General features: G+C 37.6%; 1 protein-coding gene across 1 annotated transcript in view; it reads left to right on the top strand.

The window, feature by feature from the left end:
* Positions 1–16,104, top strand: part of TMEM170B (transmembrane protein 170B) — a 35,674-nt gene extending 19,570 nt beyond the window's left edge. Inside the window, exons 2-3 of the mRNA XM_065886417.1 lie at positions 5,173–5,343; positions 15,974–16,104. Coding sequence (XP_065742489.1) covers positions 5,173–5,343; positions 15,974–16,104 — 302 coding nt within the window. The remainder of the gene's footprint in view (positions 1–5,172; positions 5,344–15,973) is intronic.
* The last annotated feature ends 5,060 nt before the right edge of the window (positions 16,105–21,164 follow it).

Genomic DNA, 21,164 nt, shown 5'->3' with positions numbered 1-21,164 from the left:
CAAGCTGGAGCTGCAGTGGGTCTTTGCTTGTCCCCCGAGGGTGACAGGATTTCCTGCCTTCCAGCAATGGCTAAGGCTTGTTTTGAATAGGAAAAAGGTATCCAGGAAGCACGCCAGGTTGTCTGTTTCCCTTAGCAGCCACTGATCACCTCCTATAGGCCGACGTACACCACTGGGGTGGCTCTCTCCAGTCTCCGTCTTTCTAGGGAGTGCTCGGTAGAGACCTGTGGAAAAGGGCTTGCAGGTGACTGTGCACTTTCCTTGTGTCACTTACTCCAAGCTGACCGATTAATTGCACGCTGGGACTTTTAACTGTCGGTTACAATTTTAGCAGATTTCTTTTTACCCACTTGTATGGTACCCACTTCCTGTTCCTGTGCTTTGCCACAGGAAACATAGTGAGTATGTCAGCTGTCTCCTTGGAGGGTCTTGTCCCTCTTTGAAATTCAGGTTACTTTGTTATCTTGTAGTGTCACCTGACTGATGGGCTAAAGAAGAGCTATGATTTTGTAGTTTATCTTTTTCTCACTGTTAGGATGAGAATGACATTCTTTATAGCTTTCTATATCCTAAATTTAATTCAAATTTATATCTAATAACAGAATTGTTTTAGTAATCATAGATTTAAAATTTGGCAGATCATGAATTTAGGAAGATTGCCGACACAACAAACTTGAGATTTACTGCTTTTTAAAACATGGCCCATAATATACATGTATAGGTAATCTTCACATTTTTCTACTTGACATATTCTTTTTTTCTTTTCTTTTCTTTGCGGTACGCGGGCCTCTCACTGTTCTGGCCTCTCCCGTTGCGGAGCACAGCCTCCGGACGCGCAGGCTCAGCTGCCCTGGCTCACGGGCCCAGCCGCTCTGCGGCACGTGGGATCTTCCCAGACCGGGGCACGAACCTGTGTCCCCTGCATCGGCAGGCGGACCCTCAACCACTGCGCCACAGGGAAGCCCCACTTGACATAGTCTTGCCTTTAGCTTCTTTACTCCTTGCTTCTCACCAACATTTGAATAGTATTGCTGATGCATGAAACATATTTTCCCATGTTTCCAAACCTGACAGCATTGTCGTCTATTCAGCTGTCCATAGCAGAAATCTGGGAGGCCAGACATCACATCTTCCTCACCTCCATCTTCCAGGCCATCAGCAAATCCTAAATATTTCAAATTATTTTCAATCCTGAGGCCAGTGCCTAAGTCCAGGCCTGAGTTTCTCTCGGGACTCTTGAAATATTCTGATAGTCTCTCATCTCTTTCTAGTCCCCCTTTCCCATACTTGCCAGGATAATTAATTTTTTAAAAGGTGAATGTGATTGTATCACTTCCTTATTTAAAGTCTTTCATTGGCTCCTCATAACCTTCAATCTTCAGAATAAAGTCCACATCTTTAGGGTCTGTAAGCACCCTCCCTTCCCCACAAAAGCTGCTCCAGCACACCTCTATAATCTGCAGCCAGTTCTCTCCATGTTTCTCGGCTTTAGCCAAACTGGAGGTTTTGCAATTGCATATTCTCAGTTGTACATAATTCCATGATTAGATCATTTTGTCTTAGCGCAGTTTTTCATTCTTGGCTGTGCATAAGAATCAAAACTTTAAAAAATTCTGAAGCCCAATTAAGTCAGAATTTCTGAGGGTGATATTTCTTTTAGGCTCTCCCAAGTAACTCCAACATCTAGCCAAGGCTGAGAACCGTTAGCTTTGAGTGCCCCACTCCCCATTCCTCACCCTCATTCCAGCTCCAGTGTGTTTATCATTTGGTTCAGTCCTGTTTATTTTAAAAATTCAGGTGGCGGGCTTCCCTGGTGGCACAGTGGTTGAGAGTCTGCCTGCCGATGCAGGGGACACGGGTTCATGCCCCAGTCGGGGAAGATCTCACATGCTGCGGAGCGGCTAGCACCGTGAGCCATGGCCACTGAGCCTGCATGTCCGGAGCCTGTGCTCCGCAACGGGAGAGGCCACAGCAGTGAGAGGCCCGCGTACTGCGAAAAAACAAACAAACAAACAAAAGCACAGAAGATAATTTTTAGTGACTTGGCAACTAGGGCTGAGAAAGATACAGATTGGGATCAGGGCTATTTCTAGAATTGTTTGGAGACTGGAACAAATCACTACTCCTCTGCCTCTTATCCCACTAAAAGTAAACAAACACACTGCAACAACTCAGTTTAAGATGAAGATTATGGACAGCATTGAATAGGGAAAAATAATGAAAGGGCTTTAATGAAGACGGAATATCTCCTTTCAGTGAATTACTGTAATTGGAATGGACGCATGCTTCAAGGTTTCTGTTTTGTAAGTGTATTTTTAATTTCTCATTTTGTATTTTGTTTAGCACCAGCAAACTCTCCCTCTGGCTTCATCCTTTTATTGTTGCTCAGTTGCAAGAAGCTTGGATTAGGTGGGATATGGGTGGAAAGAGAAAACTGGGCCTCTGGGTGTTCACGTTAGCTGTACAAGCCTGCACAAGTTAAGAAAAGGTTGTCATACTCCTCTCCCGTTCTTAGCAACTGTTCTTTCTCTAGGGCCCTGGGGCATCTGTCTTCGCTCTACTCTTAGGCTCCTGCGGTTCTCCAGGTGTGCTGCGTTTGCCAATAGTGAGTCGGACCTTAGACAGACTTGTTTATCTGGAGTAGAGCCAGGTCTTCAGAGGCCCTGTTCACTGACATGGTTGTACTGATCTATCAGGTAATTTAAAATAGTAGTAATGGGCTTCCCTGGTGGCACAGTGGTTGAGAGTCCGCCTGCTGATGCAGGGGGACACGGGTTCGTGCCCCGGTCCGGGAAGATCCCACATGCCGTGGAACAGCTGGGCCATGAGCCATGGCCGTTGAGCCTGCGCGTCCGGAGCCTGTGCTCCGCAACGGGAGAGGCCACAGCAGTGAGAGGCCCGCGTACCGCAAAAAAAAAAAAAAAAGTAGTAACAACATGAAATCTAAATTAATTGTAGATATTCTCAGCAGCATTCGGGGTTTTTTCCATGATAAATAGTGTGATTAAGAAAAACAAAGAAACATAAAAATAAATTTGAGTTTGGGCAGATTGTGCTCAGCCTGCTTGAGGGATAATCCTGGATTGGACATTAGAGGACCATTTGAGATTCTGTTTCAGTTGTATAATTCTTTGATAGCTTGGGGATTTATAAGGCATTAGACTTAATTTTCCTAATTATTAGGTATACTGACTATATAGTCAGTAGGCAAACAACATTACTTATAATGTCAGATAATACCTGTTCATAGTGTTACATATAGGGCTTCCCTGGTGGCGCAGTGGTTGAGAGTCCGCCTGCCGATACAGGGGACGCGGGTTCACTCCCTGGTCCGGGAAGATCCCACATACCACAGAGTGGCTGGGCCCGTGAGCTATGGCCGCTGAGCCTGCGCGTCCGGAGCAGAGGCCACAACAGTGAGAGGCCCGCACACTGCAAAAAAAACAAACAAAACAAAACATAGTGTTACATATAGCCTGTATTATAAGGACAACAAATAAAAGTGCTTTTGGGGGTAGCCCTGGTGAGAAGCAGGACTGGGGATCAAGGCAAATGGCTGCTCTTATTAAGAGTAGGTGCCTGTTCCAGCGCCTGTCTCATCTCAGAACCGCCTTGATGAGCATCCCTCCCCACCCTGTTATTGCTGTATCATTGCTGTATCATAGTCTTGCTTTGTTAGGGTCACTCTGGAAAATTATATCTTTTAAAATATAAATATTCTTCAGGGCAAGTTAAGCATTTTTGTCTTTATTTTTTATAAATTGAAGCTATTTGTTTGGGAGTGACAGTGTGAAAGCATTACTTCTCTGAAAGCTGGAAGAGAAAGACCTCTAAAAGGCAAGCTTTGTCTGTTTTTCCTTAATCACCAGCATCTCTCTCTTATGCCATAGAGAAGCATGCATGGTACTTTAACACAGAAAAATATATCAGATGTCTCTTCCTTGAAATGATTTCAAATTATAAGTCCATTCTAAGTGTCAATTCTTAAGAATTTAGCAGGCTGAAACTGATTTTTTTAAAAATCTGTTTTCTATATATCCTCTCTTCTTAAAAATTAAACTTTTAATTTTGAGATAATTGTAGATTCACATGCAGTTGTAAGAAATAGTATAGAGAAAACCCACGTGCCCTTTACCCCATTTACCCAATGGGAACATCTTGGAAAACTGCTGTATAATATCAAAACCAGGATATTGACATTGATAGAACCCACCAACCTTTTTCAGATTCCACAAGTGTTGCTTGTATATCTGTACTCATTTGTGTGTGTGTGTGTGTTTAGTTCTGTACAGTTTTATCACTTGTATATGTATCCACCACCACAGTCAAAATACAGAGCAGTTCCATTGCCACAAAGATCCCTTGTGTTTGTAGCCATTTTAAAATAAGAAGTCCCCCATTTCCCTCTCCCCCAAGTCCTTGGCAACCACCATTCAGCCAGAAAGAGAGAGAATGAAAGGCATGCTCATCAATTGTCTGTAAACCAGGCTTCAATGAACAGTAACTGAGACTACATTGAAGAAAGAGTGATAGAGCTTGAGGAGTTCCTGCTAAGGACTAGCATACGACCTAAGAGACAAAGCATTAAAAAAATTCTGACTGATTCTTTAGTATGTAAACGTGAGAGCCAAGAGGGAAATGGCCTGAAATTCTTAAAATCATAAAAGATAAAAATCACTGACTTATTTCTGAATTCTGAAGGTAAAGATCAGTTCATTTATTTATTGAACAGATAGTTTTTGTACTTATTGTACTTATTATTTGAATTAAGTGGTAGTTTTTAAAAATGTCTGGGCACTTAGTATAGAAGATAGAAAATTATATATCTAACAGCAGTTAATTAACTTATATAATTTATTGCAAGAGATTTGCAGACATGAGGGTTTATTAGAGAAATTAATAGATTATAGCTATATGATGGGCACATTTAGAGGAAATTAGAGGCTTTGACCTTCTGAAGTCATGGAGGGAATGACTTCCCCATCAAGCATTAGTGATGATGATAACTGTTAAAATTTATTTAGTACTACTATGTATCAAGTCCTGTACGAGGCATGTTTTTAATCTGTTAATCTCATTTAACCTTTTTCCAGACCATAGGTGCTATTTGTTAAACTGGATTTTCTAAGATGTTTTTCAACAGAATTATTAACATTTTGCTTTTCCTTTCAGAGATGTGGTACTGGATCTTCCTCTGGGCTCTCTTCTCCTCTCTGTTTGTCCATGGTGCTGCAGGAGTGTTGATGTTCGTGATGCTACAGAGGCATCGGCAGGGGAGAGTAATCTCTGTCATTGCAGTCAGCATCGGATTTCTGGCTTCCGTGACTGGAGCAATGATTACTAGTAAGTTGATTTAGTTTTAAGCACATAATTTTATATGCACTTACAGTTTTGGTAACTTTATTCTTATTGTAAATGCAACAGTGTAATCTTTCATGTAGAATATTTTTCAGCACTAACCACACTTCATCTAGAAGGTAAAGATCAGTTCGCTTAATTACTGAGCAGATAGTTTTGGTACTTCTGCTGTATGAAAACTCATTATGGAAGGTTTTGGGGAAATGGAAAAGCTTGTAGAAATTGTCAAGAGGTAAAGCAGTTCGTGGGAAAATTTATCTTATAGTGGATGTAGTTTCTGCTTTAAAGGAGCTCACTATGTGGTAAGGGAGAGAGGTAGGCACACAAATATGCCAGTGATAATTGTCATTTAAAAAAAGTGAAGATAGGGCTTCCCTGGTGGCGTAGTGGTTGAGAGTCCGCCTGCCGATGCAGGGGACACGGGTTTGTGCCCCAGTCCGGGAAGATCCCACATGCCGCGGAGCGGCTGGCCCCGTGAGCCATGGCCGCTGGGCCTGCGCGTCCAGAGCCTGTGCTCCGCAACGGGAGAGGCCACAACAATGAGAGGCCCGCGTACTGCAAAAAAAACCCAAAAAACAAAAAAAAAGTGAAGATATAGCTCTTAGGTCCTTAATGTCATCTGCCTGTGACTACAAAATAAAAGTGCACTTCCTTCTTTTTTTAAAAGGATATTCTAAATATATTACAGATAATTTGCCTTCTTTAAAACCAGGAAATTAAACTTGGAATAAATTCTAATTTTGACATACTTAAAATATTTTTTAAGCTTTAGTTATTGTTATTTCACATAGTCTTAATTTTTAATCATTTTAATAAATTTCAGGACAAATTGGTTTATTTATATTTTAAGAACAGTTGGAAGTTTAGAAGTAGCAATTACATGTTTTTTTCCTTTTAAATTCTTGGGTTTTAAAGTTTTTAATTTTTTTATTGATGTATAGTTGATTTACAATGTTTCAGGTATACAGCAAAGTGATTCAGTTATACATATATATGTATTCTTTTTCAAATTCTTTTCCATTATAGGTTATTACAAGATACTGAATATAGCTCCCTGTACCATACAGTAGGTCTTTGTTGTTTAACTATTTTATATATAGTAGTGTGTATCTGTTAATACCAAATTTATCCCTTCCCCCCCTTTCCCCTTTGGTAAGCATAACTTTACTTTCTACATCTGTGAGTGCGTTTCTGTTTTGTAAATAAGTCTATTTGTATCATTTTTTTTAGATTCCACATATAAGTGATATCATATGATATTTGTCTTTTTCTGTCTGACTTACTTCACTTAGTATGATCATCGCTAGGTTCATCCATGTTGCTGCAAATGGCATTGTTTCATTCTTTTTTATTCTGAGTAATATTCCATTGTGTATATATACCACATCTTTATCCATTCATCTGTCCATGGACACTTAGGTTGCTTCCATGTATTGTCTCTTGTAAATAGTGCTATAATGAACATTGGGGTACATGTATCATTTTAAATTAGAGTTTCCTCCGGATATATGCTCAGGAATAGAATTGCTGAGTCATATGGTAACTCTATTTTTAGTGTTTTAAAGAACCTCCATACTGTTCTCCATAATGGCTGTACCAATGTATATTCCCACCAACAGTGTAGGAGAGCTTCCTTTCCTCCACACCCTCTCCAGCATTTATTATTTGTAGACTTTTTGATGATGGCCGTTCTGACTGGTGTGAGGTGATACCTCATTATATTTTTGATTTGCATTTCTCTAATAATTAGCAATGTTGAGCATCTTTTCATATGCCTAATTGGCCATCTGTATGTCTTCTTTGAAAAAATACCTATTTAGGTCTTCTGCCCATTTTCTGATTGGGTTGTTTGTTTGTTTAATGTTGAGCTGTATGAGCTGTTTGTATTTTCGGAAATCAATCCTTGTCGGTCGCATCGTTTGAAGATATTTTCTCCCATTCCATAGGTTGTTGGTTCACTTTGTTTATGGTTTCCTTTGCTCTGCAAAAGCTTTTAAGTTTAATTAGTTCCCATTTGTTTGTTTTTGCTTTTGCTTCCATTACTTTAGGAGATAGATCCAAAAAACTCTTGCTGCGATTTATGTCAAAGAGTGTTCTGCCTATGTTTTCCTGTAGGAGTTTTATAGTATCCAGTCTTACATCTAGGTCTTTAATCCATTTTGAGTTTATTTTTGTATATGGTGCTAGAGAAGGTTCTAATTTCATTCTTTTACATGTAGCAGTCCAGTTTTCCCAGCAGCACTTCTTGAATTTCTCCATTTTATATTCTTGCCTCCTCTGTCGCATGCAGGTTGACCATAATAGTGCACTTCCTTCTTAAACACAAATTATTATGATATAAGTCTCCCCTGGCCTACTAGAAATTAGCCACTTTACGGTGTCCTCCAGCTGTCTGCAAGTTTTCTACTGTGCTGCCTTATGTGCGTGTCCTACAGCCCTCAGGTTCACTCCCTCTGACCTTCTCCTCTTAGCGCTGTACTTAGGCCCCAGCTCCAGCCTGGGCTTCTGCTGCGCTAGAGGAGCTAGAACTTAGATGCACCCTGTTGAGCCTGGAGGGCCCTCAGCTGCTTCCTTCGTGTGGTTCTGCCGGACACTGGCGCTCCTCTTTGCCGTGTGGTCTCGTCACTGCAGGTGAACAGCGGAGCTTCTGTTGCCGTTCACTCTGGCCGGCTTCTGGGAGGCTAGGGTAGCTGGCTGTCGCTGCTGGATCTGCTTCAAGACTCGCCACCGAGGGCTTCTTCCTTTCTAAGTTCATTCTTAGCCCCAGAGATGAGAGGAAGTCCTTTTCTTCCATGGCTCCAAGGCCTCCCTCCTTCTGTGTCCCACAGTCACCTTTTCCCAGAGTGATCAGCATGCCTTGCCTTGAGGGGAGAGCCCTGTTCCCATGTCTCTGGGTTTGTCCTGTGGCACAAATAAGACAGTCATAAGATAGTTGTGGGAAATAGGGAGTAGTCTATTTTCTCATCCTGTCTTCATTTACTATTTGGTTTTTGTGTGTTACCTGGCGTTAGGTTTTCTTTGTGCTGCATTCAACCTGTAAATTTTTCGTGTGGTACTTCATTCATTTTGCCATAGGTAGAGTTTAAAACAAGAAATCAGATTTCACTGAAGCACCGAATGTGCAGAGTGGAGTAGCAGGAAATTCAACTGGAAAGAGCCAGATCCTCAAGGGTCTTGGACGGCCAGCCAGAGTCTGGACTTTATTCTGTGGGTCATGGAAAACAACTAGATATTTTAGAATGGGGTTGGAAAGGGGCAAAGCAATTCAATAGGAAAATCTATTTTATGGCTGAATGTAGAATATATGTGAAGAAAGAACCAAGAAGAAACTCTGAAAGGGCAGGGACCTTGTCTGTCTTCATCACTGCTGAATCTCCAACAATAAAACCGTACCTGGAATAGAACAGATACTCAGAAAATACTGGTTGGATAGATGGATGTAGTGAGGGAGGAAGCACAGAGGAAAGGAAGGAAGAAAGTGGGGGGAGGGAAGAAGGGAGGAAAAAGGGGAAAGAAGAAGGGCTGAGGCATTAACTGTGATCTGAATTGAGGCTAGATCTGAACTAGACTAGTGGCGGTGGGTTGGAAAAGGAGTTGGTGTCAGGACTGTGGCAAAGGGAAAAATCCAAATTAGTTGTTATTCACTGTGGTGGCATACAAAGAGACATGAAAGGGACTGCTGACATTCTTGATGTGGGCCACTGCTCCAATTGTGGAACCGTAAACAGAGGAGGAAGGAAGAAGGAACAGCTTGTTCCGAAGTCAAAAGTAGTATGTGTGTTGTATATGTGTTTATTGCTGTAAATTATTGTGAAATTTTAAAGAGAACATGATTCTACTTCCCTAATGATGTGTATCTATATATTACCTGCTTTCAATTCAGTCAGGAATAAAATAAGCTAATGATTTTGGAAACCGCAGTGTTATATTTAAAAATCCTTACAAATATGTCTGACACAATTTCAAGTAAAAATTTGTATCCAGGTTAACAATAAAACATATAAATTTCTTCTGGCTAATTTTTTGACCTGCAAACACTTGAATTAAGAAAACTAGCCAATGTGAATATTTAACTGCATTTATTTTCTTAATGTATTTTGTGAGTGCTAGCACAATCACAGCTGTATATTCAGTTCAGCAAATGATGGCTAAATATCTGTATTAAGCAAATGATGGCTGACTGAATATAGATACATATCTATTATATTTTACTACCTCTTAGGTTTTTTTTTTTTTGTTTTTTTGTTTGCGGTACGCGGGCCTCTCAACGCTGCGGCCTCTCCCGTTGTGGAGCACAGGCTCCGGACGCGCAGGCCCAGCGGCCATGGCCCACGGGCCCAGCCGCTCCGCAGCACGTGGGATCCTCCCGGACCGGGGCACGAAGCCGTGCCCCCCGCATCGGCAGCTGGACTCCCAACCACTGCGCCACCAGGGAAGCCCCCTCTTAGATTTTTATTTCCAGAATAGAGTGATATTTTTCATTTTAGTTAGTACTGATAGTTAATACCAGAAGTGGGAGGAAATGGGTTTCTTTATAATGCCATTGCTTGGCATTGTATTGCTGTCTAATTTTAGCGAGTCTGAGGGTTAAAGTGACACCTCTTTGTTGGTTTAATTTGCATTTCTCTGATTACTAATGAATTTGAACATCTCTTTCTATTCTTATCATATATTTAGATTTCTTCTTCTACAAATTGCTTCTTTAAATTCTGTGCTTTTCTTTTGGGGTTCTTGTTTTTTATTAAATGATAGATGTTTCTTAGATGTATTGGTGTCTTATTGGTTTTGAACTTTGCAAATAACATCTCTGTCTTTTATCAGTACCTTCATCCATGATGTTGTTTATTGAGCAGAAATCTTTATTCTATATAATCAGCTTAAAGAGTCATTTTGCCTATGGTTTATAATTTAGAATTTTATTTAAGAAGTTCTCCACACCAAGGTCAAAAGATACTCTGATATATTTTCTTTTGTTAATTTTATAGTTTTACCTTTGTATTAAAGCCTTTAATTTATCTAGAGCAGGACTGAGCAAACATTTTCTTAAAAGGCCAGACAGTAACTATTTTAAACGTTGCAGGCCAGAGGGTCTGTGTCACTACTATTCTGCTCTGCCATTAGGGCATAAAAGCAGCCATAGACATTGGTAAATGAATAGGCGTGGCTTTTTCCAATAAAACTTTATTTACAAAAACAGATGTCTGACATTCAGGTCATAATTTGCCTTCTGGTCTAGAGTCTATCTTTGTGTTTGGAATCAGATAGGATTCCTTGTGTATCTTTTTTTTCCTCCCATGTAGTAAGTCCATTTTTACCACATCACTAAAAAAATCTATCCATTGATTCATCCTTTTTTGTGTACTGTGTTCTCAAGGTACGTGGACCTGCCTTCAAATTCTGTTCTGGTTTGTTAGTCTTTTTATCTGTTCTTGCAGCAAGGCCTCATTTTTTTGTCTCTATTATTTTGTAGTATTTCTTAATATCTGGTGGGGCTGGTCCCTCTCATTTCTTTTCTTTCTCAAAGTTAACATAACTATTCATGGACTTTTATTCTTTCATAGAAATTTTAGAATATGTCTACTGAGTTCCTCAAAAAGTATAACCGTGATTTTTATGGGGATTTAATTGATTGTAGCGGTTAATTTGGGAAGAATTGACATATTAAATTAAATACCACCCAGGAACATGTAATATATCTCCATTTGTTCAGATCATTTTCTACGTTTTTTTTTAGAGTTTAAAAGTGTTTTTCTCAATAGGAGAGTTGTATATTTTGATTAAGTTAATTCCTAAACTCTTATTATGTTATGGTTGTTGTGCATGGTATCTTTTTTAATTACATTGTTTAGTTTTATTATATATATATATTTTTTATTTATAGAGAAATGCATTTAAGTTTTTAAAGTTGAGTTTATGAGAGATTAATAACAAAGCAAAAAACTGGTTTTCTGGAAAGATACTAAGGTGAATAGATTGCTGCCGTACCTCTAAAATAGTTAAGGCAGAAAAGTAAAATATGGAACAACATAGAAGAAATAACTACAGACTCAATAATAAAGGTAGAATAAAGGATTATAAAAACGACAGTTTTGTAAAGTTATATATTCCTAAATATAAGTTGCTAAAATTGGCATAAGAAGAAAGAGAAAATATGAATAATACAATAAGTATGTTTAAACAATTGAAATGTTGAAGACTTCTCCTCCCAAAAGAAGTCCAGACTCAAATGAGGTTTACAGATGAGTTCTACCAAATTTTCAGGGAACAGTTCCTATTTTTTCCAAATTATTGCAGGAAATGGAAAGATTAAAAACTGTGCACGGCATATTTGCTGCATCAAAGTAATCTTGTTGCTAAACAAGTTGAAGACTATAGAAGGATGGAAAAGTATAGGTTCATTTACTTTAAGAATGTTATCCTAGAAGTGCAAAGATAGTTCAGTATCAGAAATGACTACGGCTGTATGCCAATAAAACATTATTTATGGATACTAAAGTTTGAATTTCATATAATTTTTACGTATCATGAAATATTATTATTCTTTTGATTTTTTTTTAAACCATTTAAAAATGTAAAAACCATTCTTAGCTCACATGCTGTACAAAAACAGGTGGTGAGTCAGACTGGACCTGTGGATCATAGTTTGCTGACCCCTGATCTGATTACACAAACTGAGAATCAACACCATTAGAACCAAATCTGCCTTAACCTTCATATTTGCGTTCTCTCGGGAATGTGGAGGGCAGATCAAATCACTTTTCAGTGGTCCACCTCTCTGCAGACACTTTATGTTGCTGTATATGGACATCTCTGTCACTGGTGACTCTTCTCCTAGTCACCCTTGTCCTTGCAGGTTTACACCTGTTATTTACCTTCAGCTCAGCTCAGCAGAATTGCTTTCTCCACTTCATCTTTGCTATGCCAGTCTTCTCTAGCTCCTTAATACTTTGGGGATCTTTACATATTTCTAACTGATACCTTCTGCTGTTGTTCACAGTGGCAGTTCCAAACATGTTTCATTTATTGCAGGCACCCTGTACACTTCTGCCTTCTTCATGCTTGCATACACTTCACCAAGAAAATAACGATCACAATATTTGTACTCCTTCAACTGGCTGTTGTTTAGCAAAATACATCTTAACAGGAGTGAAAACTAAAGCACAAATTGGGGGAAGATATTTGTTAGCTTATATAAATGTAAAAAGATTAATATCCAAACTATATTTTAAAAAACCCTATGAATCAAATAAGAAAATGACAGTCTACTAGAAAAATGGACAAAAGATTTGACAAACATTTCACAGAAGTAGAAACCCTAATGGCCAAATGTGAAGAATATGTGAGGAAAAGCTCAATGACATTAAAAATCAGGGAAACCCAAATTAATTGCAGAGATAACATCTCTTACCTGCCAGATTGACAAAAAAATTTTTTTAATATGGAGTAACTGGGATATAAATTGGTACAATTACTTTGGAAAACAAGTTGGCATTACCTGGTAAAGTTGAAAATGCCCATAACATAGGACTGAGCCATTCTGCTTTTACCCACGTTGTGGAGAAACTCGTGATTGTGTATGTGTGCCAGAGGTCATGTTACAAGGATGTTCACAGAAGCAGGGTTTGTCATTGTTAAGGACTAGAAACAATGTCATCCCCAGTAGAATGGATAAATAAGTTGTGGTATATTCATACTTGGAATTCTGTACAACATTGGAAATGTATGAATTACTGCTGTATACAACAAGATGGATAATTTTCTGAATATAACCTTGAACCAAAAATTCCAAAATACTTATATAAAATTCATTTATTTAAAAAACTAAATAACAGATATCTTAGGATATAGGCAGGCAGTAAAGCTGAAGAAAAGCAAAGGAATGATAAAAACCAAATTTGGGAGGGAATGGGATGTGACTGGGGAGAGTGCACTGGAACCTCAAATGAAATAGTAATGTTCTTTTCTTCAGTTGGATGGTGGTACTTGGGAATTTGTTGTGTGTGTGTGTTTTTTTAACAGTCTACATGTATTTTATAAATACTCCTTCATATCTGCTCAATATTTAATAGCAGTGTTTCCAGAATCATTTAATAGGCACACAAAATTGTTTTCTTTCAGATCTTTTCGATTAAGAGTTCCACTGGAACAGTCTTTTCTGACTAGCGCTTCTGGGTTGTGAAATGATATAGTGCAATGGGAGCTAGTGTAAATCTGTTTCTGAAGGGAAGCTGTAACTTACAAATTGGTTCCTGATTATCTGCTGGGCGGAAAACAGTAGTTTGTTTTATTTTCTGTATAACACTATAAATATCTCTCTTGATTTTGGAAACTCTGGAGTTTTACAGTGGTTTTTCTCCCCTTACATTATAGGGTTGAAGATCTTATCCTCTGTTTCTTGAAAGAGTGTAAAGAAAAGTGGGTTATTGGTGGTTTTGTAAGTTATTCCTCAAACAGCAAGCCTTCCAAAGTGAAATTCATTTTATTTATTTGCTTTTAACATCTAGTTTTTTAACCCATCTGAATTTACTCTGGGGAGTGGTGTGAAGTAGGGACCTAAATTTATTTCTTCCAAGTGGCTATCAGTTGTTCCACACCATTTATTGAATGATGAATCACTGATTGGAAATTCCTTTATCATTTACTACTGCAACAACTACTAACCAAAATTTGGAGTACATACTGGGACCAGACACTATTTTAAGCACTTTCCAAGTATTATCTTCAAACCCACCCATTTTACAGTTGAAGAAATAAGGCACAGGGAGGTTAAGTGATTGCTCAGTGTAACACAGCTACTAATTAGTGGAGCTTGGATTTTAACCCACAAGTCTAGCTCCAAAATCCATGCTCTTAACTTTATATAAGCATGAGATGTTTGAATTAACAAATTGGCACTTCCCAGGCAGCCTGAGCTAGTAATTGCTACGTTTTTCACCTTTTGGATCATTTTTGAAAATTTAGTGCTGGAGAAATGGAGGCCAAATTGTGGTTTTTAAAATTGAAGATAGTCATGGAAATCTAGGGTGAACCCAAAGTAAAGACAGTATTTCTCAGGTTTATTTTAACATAATTTCTGATAACAAAGAAGGCTAAGATCTTTAAAAAAATTTCAGAACGTTATCCAATTCTAAAATTTGAGGATATGATTAATTATACTAGTGAAGTTTATTACTTGATTAAGTAAATGTTGGTGCTACTAGGAGTTTTATTTAGTATTGAGATGATTATCAGTTACTTTATTATTTTATGAATTCCTTATTCTCTTTTTCACTGGGTGTAAATGTGAAATGATAGAATGATTTGGAAATTTATAGCCAGACTAACCTGGATTGAAATTCCAGCTCTGTACTTACTATATTTCCTTGGGCTAGTAATTGAAACTCTCTGAACCTCTGTTTTTTTCATCTTTAAATTAAGTAATAATACTCAGGAGTGGTATCATATTTAAGATGATAAAGTTCCTGTCAAGATACACAGTATGCTGTAAATATACTATATATTTTAATTCCTTCTTTAAAATATGTATATGAAAGCCCTTGGCTTAAATTAATAATTTGCTTTTCCTATTTATATCTTCTATGGAAGAATAGAATATTTTGACTTTAAGTGAACTCTGGAGTTAATTCTTAGCTAATTTTTATGAGTAGAATTTCTATCTCAAATAATTATAATTCAGTGTCTTCAAATAATTTATTTCTGTTCTTTTTGTTTGATCATTCTAGGATACATAGACAGTTTTTTCTAGAGAAGAGTTGTAAGGCCATCTCAACCTGTGAGATGGCATAACCATAGTTTAAATGTTTCCTCCTTTTATGATTTCTGAATGTACTTTTAAAATCAGCCTCATAGCTACCACATCATTATACATACTATAGCAATAAGATGAAGTGTTGAACCGAGCCTCGGGGCTCTGAAGCTCCTGAGATTCTCTCATTCTCAGAAATGCACGTTATCTAAAAATTTCTCCTAGAACAGATGGATGTCAGGTTCATACTCCACTTTCATTAGATGTCAAGATACTCGTCTCCGAATGACTTTCCAGTCGTACGCTTTATTAAGACACTGAAACCATTTTATATGGTAGATTGTGAAGCACGTTAGTCACAATTCTGATATTTTATGGGACATTTAAGAATTAATTCATTTTACTGAAATAAATTAAAATTCCTTTAATATTAACTTTCTTCTTGAATAATTTAGAAATTATATTAAATTGTATGGTTTTCTGTATTATTATTTATAACTACCAATATATGGTGTCATATGTTTATAAAAGTGCCGATGAGGTCTGGCCGATTTAACACCCAGCTGAGAGATTACAATAATGAATTACTCGTGTTTTATGAACATATTTTATGTCAAGTAAGCAGCATATACCATAAATACATATTTTGCAGTTGAATAGAAAAGCCTGTTATTCAATTTTGTGGGTAAATGCGGTATGGTAGAGTAACTTTTACCAATCACATGGGAACTCTTTCATAGAAAATTATAAAATGAGAATGATTGATGATTTACTGTTTGGCTCAGATGAAAAGAGATTTTAAGTTACAGCCATGTAGCGTGTCTCAGAATGAATGAAGGTGTTATTTGTCTCTCCCTCTTTCTCGTCTAGGTGCAGCAGTCGCTGGCATTTACAGAGTGGCAGGGAAGAACATGGCCCCCTTGGAAGCACTGGTGTGGGGCGTTGGACAGACCGTACTGACATTAATCATCTCCTTTTCAAGGATTCTCGCCACACTCTGAGGTTTCTGTGGGCATGTCTTACTTCACATAAGGAAGCAGATGTACAGATTCTCTGAAAATGGCATTGTTAACAAGGGAAGGAAATTGTACAAGAATGTGGAAGGAGCAGGTCAAAACATAAGGCCTTGAGCTGTGTGGGAAGATTGCCCTCTGGTGTTCAAGTGATTGCACTATCGCACCGCACCTTACGTGCCTCCGTCCCAGGCAAGGCGCATGACACTACGTGAAGCTACAAGAAAAAGCACCTTGTTTAGCTGCCAATCAGGTTAACACTGGCGTTGAATCATCGTTCTTAACAGTGTTGTGTTAAGTTACAGGGACGTTTTGAAGAATTGACATATGTGCCAAACTCTTTTCTTTTTTTTAACATTGATCATGTGAAATTTGCAAGTGTAGATGTAGATGAGTGCTGTGAACATATCTGACATGAATTCAGGTGGTGTAGTGAGATTTTTGTTTTGTAATGCTAAATCCCGTATGAGTGCTGAATACCGAATCATTTAATGTGAGACAAATTATTTGATTTTTAACGTTGAACGTTTCTGGGATTTAGGGCTTTCATATAAATTAGGCATTATTGTTACTTACGTGAAAAATAATACTTAATGGAAAACTGCTGAACTCTTTTAAGGACTCAAAGTAGATCTGTAGGGTGCATCCTTTTCACTCACTTAAGTAACACTCTTTTAATAGTTTCCCTCATACATAAACATTCTATTGATATGAATTTAAAAACTTTATGGGTCATACACATTGATTGTAGCTTGTGTGTCACAAAAGTATAATTTGAAAATTTTCTTATAAATTTTGTAAGAAATCTGAAATGCACGTTGCATTCTTGACCCTTCTAAAGAAAGTTTTTGCCATGTAGCTCATGGAGAAAACATCTTTACAACTAGTATCTCAGTGGGATTATATCACTTGTTGCATATACCTTGATTTTTGACAAAACATAAGCAGTCTTTCATTCTGGAGTATTAACTGTATTTAAAGAGTGGCCTAAATTAGGCTATGAAAACAAGAAGCCTCATTTGTAGATAAGAAACATATAGGAAGAGTAATAAGCTATCTTACTTTGGGTATGTGGTAGCATCATAATTTCTCTGAGTAAAAATTGGGGAATATAGTAAATAATTATAAAATTTGGCAACAAATCTCAGCATATCAATACAATATTGAATGCATATTGAGTTATTCATTTCAATTGTTCAGCTCTTGTTTTATGCTGTTATTTAAGTTTACTAGAATCTGTGATGACATTTATTAGAATGAAAAAATTCTTAGAGGTTTTAAGAGGTTTTGGCAATATGTAATTGTATTTAAGAGTACAAGAAGTAAGGGCAACACAGAACCTGGTGGAATTTGTCTCCTACTGAGATTTTTTTAATACCAGGTACAATTATATATATGGTAACTCAAAGGAAGAGCCAACTGCAGAAAATATAAGTTAAGGACAATCCAAACAATAATCTGATACTCTAGCCTCACTGTTTTATAACCTAATTTGGAAAAACGTACGTTTCTATTAGGTTCCATTCAAATATAGACCTTTGTTACCCACAGCACCGTTTCTCCACCCAAAAGCTGAGTAGTATCAACAACTCACCGATGAGGAACTGGGGGTATTTTACCAGTATGGAAGCCAGTTTGGGGCGGTGCGGGAGTTTAATAATAGCACTGTGGCTTGGAAATTTGTTTTTAAAAACCCAAGAAGCAAGTATGCATTCTTAGAGATCTTTAAAGTAAACCTTAAAATTGATTCTTTTTATTATGTTCAAGCCTGAAATTGTTTTCATGTGTTCTTTATATTCCTGACATTTTCTTAAATTAAATTTAGGCCTAAATCTTCCAAGTCAATTTGATTTTTCCTTTTCTGTTAGACTTGAATTGTGTTCTTCCTTTACTTTGGTTATTCTTTAAATTCTTTGGTCAATAATTTAAAGTGTTCATATTCTTTGGGAGGAATTACCAGTAACATGTTGAAATGGTTTGAGATCTACAGAAATGAATATTTATTTTAACACATGGTTATTTTATGTTTCAGAAAGTTACCATGGTAAGGTAACATGGAACACATGGTTCAGAATCTGAAATTAGCCAGAAAATAACTTGGACACATTAAGTGTATGGCTGCATGGACCAAAGAGAATGAAACTCCTGTTTCTGCTCTAGAATGAAGTATGAGAAGGTGGATCAGTTTGTAGAGTGTCCTGCAGTTATCTCGTTATCAAGTTGCTTTACGTTATGAGGAGTGTGTGTGTGTGTGTGTGTGTGTGTGTGTGTGTGTGTGCTTTTAACTTTTGGGGGAATTTTTGGTTTCTTTGTTGTTTTTAGTTGCTTCCATTGGGATTTTGTGCAACTGTTACTATTTCGATGTTTTGAAATGCAGTTGATAGCGTGAATTGGTGAAATGTCTTAATAGCTGTTTCTGTGATGAGATTTTTTAAATGTTATTGGTTTTCTTATAGAGACAAGTAACATTTAATGATATATATCTACATACACATATATCATTATATACACACATATATATATATAAAGCTGCTATATATGAATACAGTCTAATTGGAAAGCTTCTGTTCAATGAACACTTGGACATTATCATGGAGAATTTGATACATTTGCTCAGTTGAATGACCTTTTAAATAGGTTTAAGGAACTTTGAGATTTTTTAATTTGGGGAAAGTTTTCTTGGTTTAATAGTGCTAGAGATCCTTGTTTGTGATGTGACAAAAGCCCTTATTGATGTATTTGGGTTCAATCTTCTTAAAATTTACATGTGACTTAGCAGTAAATTTTCTTTGTGAAAAATGCAGGAGGGAAGGGGGAAATCCTCTGCAGTTTACACTTCGTTATTTGTAAAAATGCTTAATAAAATATTGCTGGCAGTGAAATCGGTTCCTCAGAGAAGAGACTCCTATATGCCCAAACTGATTGTTAATTAGTTAACACAGGGAGTTAACATAAGGAGAGTCCTAAGTGGTGGCCATATTCAGTGTTCGCAGGTTACTCATTCTTACTTTAGATCTTAGTGTTTACTGAACAGTGTTATAGTTTGTAACCCAATGTACTTCCTTAGTATTTGCAGCATACATTTCTACTGCCCCCCCAAGATGTGAGGGTTTTGTTTGTACTTTAAGTGAGAAATAAAGAAATGAGCTGCCCTGTGTATCATATATTTGTGATGTAAGGAACAGGAATAGTTTTTAAAATGTTCTTGGAAAACGTCTTTAGAGAACCTCTAATTAAGATGAGGGGAGTGGGGCTGCCATGTCAGTGTGCCCAAGCTGGCACTTACACGCCAACGAATTCAGTTTTGTAAACATTTTTGGTGGATCTACTGTGTACAAAGTGCTTCTGTAGTAAGTACAAGGATGACCAAGATGGGGTTCCCACCCTTGAGTCCCCAAGAGCTACCAAGATGATTTAAATCCTAAAACAGTTGGGAGAATATCTTGCTTCTAGCTGAGAGCTTAAGCCCTGTTTTTTCCCCCAATTCTGATTTTTCTCGGTTTATTAACCAAATGGAATACCGTGACATAGATCTGAATCCAGGCCCTCCCACTTGTTGACTTTTTGTTTATGATGGCGAAACAGTACAGTCAGCTCTCCGTATCTGCGGTTCCGCATTCAGGGATTCAACCAACCTTGGATTGAAATATTCAGAAAAAATTTCCAGAAAGTTCCAAAAAGCAAAACATAAATTTGCCCCACACAGGCAACTATTCATATAGCATTTACACTCTATTTACACCACTTACATAGCATTTACATTGTATAAGGTATTATAAGTAATCAATAGATGATTTAAAGTATATGGGAGAATATGCATAGGTTATATGCAAATACTACACCATTTTCTATAATGGCCATTTTCTATAAGCATCCTCAAATTTTGGTATCCATGCGGGTGCTGGAATCAATCCACTATGGATACTAAGAGACGACTCAGTATTTAACAGTAAATGATCAATAGTCATTATAATTTTCTTTAAATACACTTTGCAATACCAATTGGATATATTGTTTTGTAAGATTCAACTGTTTTCTTCCATTTCTACATTTTCCCTACATATATTTTAAGATGGAAACTAAAAAATTTCTCTGATAATGTTGCTTCTCCTCTCCACCTCTTTAGTTTTCAAATCAGCAGATAGTTTTCTAAGAGCACTTTTGGGAATTGGTGGCAATGGAAAGGGCAGCAGGGCAAGCTGGATTCGATATCAGGCTGTGTTTATTACTAGTTAAAACAGGGAAAGGGAGAAGTAGCCGGGATTTAGCCCTTACCTTATCCTGCTTGCTTCTTTTGGATTTACCCAGCCAATATTCATTGAATCTCCACTACATGCAACTTACTCTCCTTGCTTTCGGGGTGGAGGGGTGTCCCCTCCCTCTGTGTACCTCCCGCCGCCCCAGCCTGTGGCTTCACCGTGCGGGGTGAGAACAGAACTGGCTTGCAGTGTCTGCCACGTCCCTCCTTCCGTGGACCAAAAGTGCTTAAGCCCTACTTGTTGTTTGTTTGTTTTTAACTTAAAAGGAAATACTTTTATTTTTAATTTATGTCCATTTTATAATTCAAGAAGTAACAAGATGTTAAGAGGACTTTCTGAAATGTTCGCAAGCTACTTCACTCTCACTATTACAGATGTTTCTCTCAGAAAGTCTTAATCAGAACTCTTCAAAGAGTTGCCATTTGTTTTTAAGATGGAAGAATGTGGAAAGTTACTGAAGAAATTCTAGTGACCTAGATTGCAGAGAAGTTTGGCAACACTTGGGTAACTGGGTAAACGGTTGTTTCTTTTAATAATCGGGTGAGAATCTCAGTGGTTAAAATTGACTAGTAATTTCCCTTATCTTCCTGTCCTTTTTATAACATTGTGGAGGAAGACTCTACAGCATAAAAAGGACATCATTTGATTAAAAACTGATTAACTTCTTCTAACATGTGGTAGCATTTATAGCAGAGGGAAGTTTAAAGACAGGAAGAAATGTCGGAGGGGTACACACAAAAACACAGACACACTTGATGAAGCACCCTGCGTTACGTGAACACAGTTTCC

This window comes from Phocoena phocoena, chromosome 10, assembly GCF_963924675.1.
Source record: "Phocoena phocoena chromosome 10, mPhoPho1.1, whole genome shotgun sequence".
NCBI lineage: Eukaryota > Metazoa > Chordata > Mammalia > Artiodactyla > Phocoenidae > Phocoena > Phocoena phocoena.
This window is presented reverse-complemented; position numbering and strand designations above follow the sequence as displayed.